Source organism: Alexandromys fortis, unplaced genomic scaffold, assembly GCF_014885135.2.
Source record: "Alexandromys fortis isolate MF-2015 unplaced genomic scaffold, M_Fortis_MF-2015_v1.1 scaffold_435, whole genome shotgun sequence".
NCBI classification, from domain to species: domain Eukaryota; kingdom Metazoa; phylum Chordata; class Mammalia; order Rodentia; family Cricetidae; genus Alexandromys; species Alexandromys fortis.
In genome coordinates, this window is record NW_026068304.1 from 118,087 (window position 1) to 125,339 (window position 7,253).

At 39.2% G+C, this 7,253-nt stretch overlaps 1 protein-coding gene across 1 annotated transcript; it reads right to left on the reverse strand.

Annotated features, from left to right (window-relative positions):
• Positions 1-1,952: 1,952 nt before the first annotated feature.
• LOC126495051 (60S ribosomal protein L10-like) lies at positions 1,953-2,698 on the reverse strand. The gene has a single exon (XM_050132659.1). It carries the CDS (start codon positions 2,662-2,664, stop codon positions 2,020-2,022), a length of 645 nt encoding a protein of 214 aa, XP_049988616.1. The 5' UTR covers positions 2,665-2,698; the 3' UTR covers positions 1,953-2,019.
• Between the last annotated feature and the right edge of the window lie 4,555 nt (positions 2,699-7,253).

Here is a 7,253-nt window from a genome sequence, read left to right on the forward strand (position 1 = left end):
AGAATGTTGTGACTGTGTTGTAATGAGGAGACAGCATTTCACAGAACTCCTCCACAGTCTCTACCTCTTATATTCTTTCTACTTCTTTTTCCACAGTGTTCTCTAAGCTTTGGTGGAAGAGCCATGATACAGATGTCACATTTAAGGATGAGAATGAAACAGTCACTTATTCTTCATACTTAAACCAGGCATGGATCTTTACATCAACTTCTAGGTACTGAAAAGAGAAATGTATCTGGCCACAGCTGAGAGCTTTAGTAATCTACTGGTATAAACATAAACATACACTAAACTACAAAGGTGGCTCAACACTTGAAAGCTTATATTGTTCTTGTGGTAGACCAAGATTCTGTTCCTAGCACTCACACAGTGGGTCACAATTGCCTGTAACTCTAGTTCCAGTGGACTGATGCCCTCCTCTGTCTTCCAAAAACTAAAGACATGTACATAAAACATGTCTACTTGCAGGCAAAACATTCTTACACATAAAAAAATAAAATAAAATAAATATTTAAAAAGCAGTTTCATATATCCACTTAACAAAACAGCAATAGTTGGTGTCACTATTAGGCCTAGAGGTATTTTCTCCAGCCATGTCTCTTTGACTCAGGTTTACAGTACCAAGAATAAATTCCTATCTTTATATTAGGACTCAAATCCAAGCAGACTATCGTTGGTTACTCTCAAAACTATTGTGATGTGGGATTACCCTCTATATGCTGTGAATATCATTGGCTAATAAAGAAACTGGTTTGACCTGATAGGGTAGAGAAGTGCTAGGTAGGGAAAACTAAACTGAATGCTAGCAGAAGGAAGGAGCAGTCAGGGAGAAGCCATGTAGCCCCACCAAAAACAAATGCTGGAACGTTACCCAGTAAGCTAAAGCCTTGTGACAATATACAGATTAATAGAAATGGGTTAAATTAATATGTAAGAGTCAACCAATAAGAAGCTAGAGCTCAAGGGCCAAGCAGTGATTTAATTAATACAGTTTGTGTGATTATTTTGAGAGTCTGAACAGCCAGAAAATGAACAAGTGGCCAAGCAGCCTCATATAACAAATTGGCACTCCCTGAGTGCTAGCTAAATCCACATAAAAACTAAGAGGGCTTGAAAAGGAATTCTAGACACTATTTAAAAAAGTTTAGCACATATTTTTTTCAAATGGACTCTACTTGCTATTAGTATGCTGCAGCTCCTTGAAGAGAGGTCTTCCTGATTAAGAGGTATAGAAAAAAGCCGCACAGGTTTGAAATTGCAGATTCTGGTGCCTTGCTGCCAGCACAAATTCTTGCTCTTTCTGAAGACTGAGCGTTTAAATGGGGTTTGTGAACAGAGTGCTATAACTTGCTTAATGGCAAAATAGACCCACTGTGTATCTGAAAATGGGGCTGTGACTATGGCTCAAGCTAAACAGACCTCTGCCCCACCATATTGGACTGGGCAGAGCCAAAGAACAAAGCAGCCTTAGAAGCACTTAAGATTTTAAGAAGCACTTAGCATTTTAAGAAGCTATCCTAGTCAGAAAAGGATTGCAGATACACAGTAAAGACAAATTCAGATGAATAAGATCTCTAAATTCTCATAGGAGAGAAAAGAAAAAGAATATAGACATTTTTAAAAAGAAATAAGTGGTTTAACCAAGTCTTATAAAGACAGAGTACAGACAGTCATAGTTGAAAAGAGTAAGGATAATAAAATGAATATTAAAATTGTAGAAAAATAATAGAATAAGAAAATTAAGCCACATAAATATTGAATACACACAGAGAGTCTGAATTATGTATATTATTGTGTTTTCATTGAATTTTTTACTGTGAAGGAGCTAAGTATAATGAGACATTTCATTGTATGGGCTGCAAAGCTAAACCAGCATATATATTTTAAAGGTATCTTGATTTCAAAATTGGTCTAAGGATATATTGCTTTGGAAAGAGGTTCTTTTTTTTAAGCAGACTGGATGTGAGATTTATTACTGAACATGATTTGGTAGGGTACAGGAGAGCACCATGAAAGCCCTCAGGAGTGTAGGGCTCGCCACTTGTCCAGAGGACCACGATTAGGAATATATTTGACCCCACAGCCATCAGGAATGAGTCGCTTCTCAGGAATTATGTCTTCAAATTCATCGGCATTAAACTTAGTAAAGCCCCATTTCTTTGAGATGTGGATCTTCTGGCAGCCAGGGAATTTGAACTTGGCTCTATGAAGAGCCTCAATCACATGTTCCTTATTCTGCAGCTTAGTGCGGATGGACATGATGACCTGACCAATGTGAACCCTGGCCACTGTGCCCTGGGGTTTCCCAAAGGCACCACACATGCCTGTCTGGAGCCTGTAAGCCCCAGCACAGGACAACATCTTGTTGATTCGGATGACATGAAAGGGGTGAAGCCTCACTCGAATATGAAAGCCATCCTTGCCACAACTCTTTACCATGTATTTGTTGGCACAAATACAGGAAGTCTCCAGAGCTTCGGAAGAGAGTTGTTCATATTCATCTGACACCATGTGGCTACAAAGCGGGAATTCATCAACTTTTGCCTTCTTCCGTCCCAAGTCAAAGACGCGGATTTTAGCATCAGGGACACCTCGGCAGAAGTGAGACTTTGGGTACGGCTTGTTCTTACAATACCAGTAATACCGGGTGGGGCGGCGACCCATGATGACAATAGGACCATCGGTAGCAGACAACTCACTCACCACGCCGGAGGAAAGAAGTGAGGTTCTTTTTTTGTTTCCACAGAGGATGAGGACCTGTGGGCTCATTCCAGACTAATGAGGTTTAATGAACCAAGAGCCCCTGAAAGGTCACTGTGAACATCCCCAAAAATACTTCACCCAATGAAAATCAGGAAGCAGTTTGGAGAGAACTACACCCAAATTCCCAAGTATTGTTTATAAATGTTTGTTTACATTTAAAAAGGTATATAATATAGAAATGAATAATTTGCATTGGTATGGATCTTGGTCTATTGATGCATATTATATTTCTGCTCTTGGTTAAGGTATTGAAATTGTTCAGTTAATTTTAAAATTGAATGTATAATTAAGAAATATAGGTTAACAGATACTCATCTATAATAGTCAAGCTTGTAGTCATGTTAGGTTTTCTAGATATATAGAGATATTATTTCAGTTAGATAGATGTTCTTTAAACCTTTCAGAGACCTTCAGGATATGGCATTTAAAATATTTTAAGAACTTGTGACTTTTTATAACAATGAGCAACATCTGATTCTGGCAACACCAATTACTTCAAGAGGAATATGGGCAATGAAGAGACCCTTTTGGAGTTTGCTAACCATGTGGACAAGAAATTGCTGTCTTCTGGACTGTTTGATGTTATGTTGTATGAACTGGACATGCAGAACCCACAGAGAAATGACTGCTGAACTTACCTAAAGGTGAGAATGCCCATGAGGGTTTCTGCTTCATGAAAGAGTCTACTAGACATTCTGCAGAACACAGAAAAATGTGACTGACAAACTGCCAATATAGGCAGAAATGTCTTTAAAATTTCCTGCTTCATGGAAAAGTCTGTTGGATACTATGGACTTGTAGGCTGAAGATGGATGCCCCAACGATACTGAAGAACTTTGGGTAACTGTCCCAGCAATGAGATGTCCCTGTCAATTCTAGAGTTTTGGAAGTTGCTTACAATGCACTTCCTGTCAACTTAGGTAATATCACATCCATCTGGAATCTTTGATGGAGCTTAAGAATAGATAGTTATGATTATAGTTTTCCTTAGTTATGATAAAAGATAACATAGATATAAATATTGTAACTATAATTCTTATTTGATACCCATTTTATTATATGTAATTTTACTGTGTTAAAGTTAACACCTTCCTTTTTATTTAAACAAAAAGGGGGAAGGGATATGGTGTTTCCCTCTGTATGCTGTGAAAACCATTGGTTAATAAAGAAACTGGCTTGGCCTGAAAGTGTAGAGAAGATCTAAGTGGGAAAAACTAAAAAGAATACTGGGAGACATAAGGAGGAGTCAGAGAGAAACCATGTAGCCCCACCGGAGACAGACACCAGAACTTTGTCCAGTAAGCCACAGCTTTGTGGCAATACACAGATTAATAGAAATGGGTTAAACTAAGATGTAAGAGTTAGCTGATAAGTAGCTATAGCTCATGGGCCAAGCAAGATTTAATTAATACAGTTTCTGTGTGCTTATTTCAGGAGTCTGGGCAGGTGGGAAATGCACAAGCAGCCAAAACAGCCTCCTATAACATGATTGTAGCACTATTTTTTCTGTGAGCACATCTTACCTGGAAGTTCTGTATTGTAGCATGAGCTTCTTCCAGTAGCTGTACAACACTTTATAGCACCATGAAAATGTAATAGTCAGGTGGAAGATTCCAGTTAAGTTCCAGTTTGATTTATCTGTGTTCTATAATCAAAGTATGGAGTGGCTTTATAAGTAATATGTTATTGTCTGTGGTGATTTGGAAGAAACTGTCCCCAAATGGAGTTCCACTATTAGGAAGTGTGGCCTTGGAGAGTAGGTATGGTCTTGCTGAAGGAAGTGTGTCACTGTGGGGGCTTGCTTTGAGGTCTCTTTTGCTCAAGCTTCACTCAATGTAAGACTGAGACCACTTAGAGTTGCCTTCTGGTGTAGCCAGCACCAAGTGTAGCTGCATGCTACCATGTACTGCCATGATGATAATGGACTCAACCTCTGGAAATGTGAACAAGTCATCTCAATTCATAGTTTTCACCATGATCATAGTGATTTTTCTCAGCAACAGAAAGCCTAACTAAACACTGTTGAACTATGGTGGACAACCAGAAGTGATGTCAGAGTACCCTCTGTGTGCAGTGATTACCATTAATGAATAAAGAAACTGCTTTTTACCTATAGCAAGGCAGAACTTAGGTAGGTATAAAAAGCTAGTCTAAATGCTAGGATAAAGGAGGGCAGAGTCAAAGAGAAGCCATGGAGCCTCTGAAGATAGATGCAGGGAACTTTAGCCGGTAAGCCAGAGCCACGTGGTGATACACACATTAATAGAAATGGGTTAAATTAAGATGTAAGAGTTAGCCAATAAGAAGTTAGAGCTTATGGGCAAAGCAGTAATTTAATTAATAAAGTTTCTGTGTGATTATTTAGGGTTCAAGCTAGCAGGGTGGCTAGGAACACACAAGTGACCTTTCCTCCAACACAGGAGCATTATCAATAGTCAGCTTTCTTTGGAGTGCCTCCAGACCCTCCCTCAACAACAATTTTAGGAAGATGGCCCACTCCTGGCCCTATTTTTGTTTAATATCTTATGGCTTCTGGGAGTAATTGAGAATCTTTTTTAATTATATTTTTATAACAACATAAAGTAGTGGTGCTACTTATAGTATTTCATTTATCCTTAATGCTAGTTAACCCCACTTTTTACCATCTATTCTCCTCCATATTCTTATCTCCCTTTAGGATTTTTCCACCCCCAGTTTCTGACCCCCACTTTCACATGAGATATGCTATATTTCATTTTAGTATTTTTTAGCATTTGCTCTCCAAACCTTCAGGGCATCCAAGTTCATATCACAATTCCTACTCAATCCTGAAAACAGCCAGTACTTCAAAGAACACCAATTCTTTTCATGGAAAGAAGAAGATATTAGACAATTCTGAATATTATGTTGTGGTAGTGTGAATAAGAATGACCCTCATAAACTCATATATTTGAATGCTTAGTCACCAGAGAACAGAACAATTTGAAAGGATTAGAAGGATTAGGAGGCCTTGTTAGAGGAGCTGTGGTGGTGTTGGTGGAAGTGTATTACTAGGGGTAGGCTTTGAGGTTTCAAAAGCCCATAATAGGCTTTCCCTTTGCCTGATGCCAATGAATCAGGATGTAGTTCTCAGCTACTGCTCTAGGACCACATGTGCCACCATGTTCCCATCGTGATGATAACAGACCAACCCTCTGAAACTGTAAGCAAGCCCCAAATTAAATGTTTCCTTTCATAACAGTTGCCTTGATCATGGTGTCTCTGTGCAACAATAGAATAGTGATGAATATCCAGATCTTCATCTCAATTTTAACATATTAATATACATTTACAGTAATAAATTTATGTTTATTTATAAATATAAATGCTCCTGTTGGTGGATTTAAAATAATTTCTATATTGTTTTGAAATTTAATGGGGAATATTTATGGTTTTGAAGCTTAAAACAAAATTAGGATTTTGCTATCAGTAGTAAAATAACTTTGAAAGCCTCAAATTAAATCTTTAATTCTTCCTTTCTTGGTAAACAACAAAAAACAGATGACACAGGTGTAGTCCCAAAGAATCAGGAGGGACAGTGGCCTCTAAAAAGGCCGTTTGGGTCATGTTCAGTGTCAATTTCTGGCCAGGAAGAAAATATTGGTGAAGGCCCAGATAAGGAATGGATCCCAATCAAGCTTATTCACACAGACAAGAATATGAAGCTCAAGTCCCTTCCCTCTGTGCCCATCAAGAATCTGAGATTATTGACTTTTTCTTGTGGGTCTCCCTCCAGGATGAGATTTTGAAGATTGCACCATTTCAGAAGAAGATCAAGTTCAATGCCTTTGTTGCTATGGAGATTACAAGGCTCACACTGAATATTATGTGTTTCAAGGAGGTCATCACTTCCATGTGGAGTATTGTCACCTTGACCAAGTTCTCAACGTCCCTGTGCAAATACTAGTAAGAAGAAAATGTAAACATGCACCACACTAACCAGTAAAACATGACAGTACACTAGACTCTGTGCAGATAAACCTTATCCAAGATCTAAAGGCACTGGCAACTCAGATGATACTAATGGCCAGTTCTGATGATGCCTCATTTCAGCCAGGGACTGTATTTCCACACTGGACAGCTTGATCAAGACTCTTACGCCATCTTCAAGACCTATAGCTGCCTGACCCTTGACTTTTGGAAACATAGTAATCAAGGTTTCCTGTCAAAAACTAGCCAGTTTGGATGTTCACCTTCCTAGACATGGACGGAGCGGGGAGGACCTTGGACTTTCCACAGGGCAGGGAACCCTGACTGCTCTTTGGATTGGAGAGGGAGGGGGGGAGAAGTAGAGGGAGGGGGAGGAGAGGGCGGGGAGGGGGAGAAGAGTGGGGGAAAGGGGAGGGAAATGGGAGGCTGGGAGGAGGCGGAAACTTTTTTTTCCTATTCTCAATAAAAAAAAAAAAAAACTTGCCTGCCATCTTTTAAAACTCACCCCAGTGTTGGAGGAGGCCCTTCTGTTCATGTGTCAC

Bases quoted from the DNA above. Each gene is read 5' to 3' on its own strand.
- LOC126495051 (XM_050132659.1), bottom strand. From the start codon at position 2,664: ATGGGTCGCCGCCCCACCCGGTATTACTGGTATTGTAAGAACAAGCCG.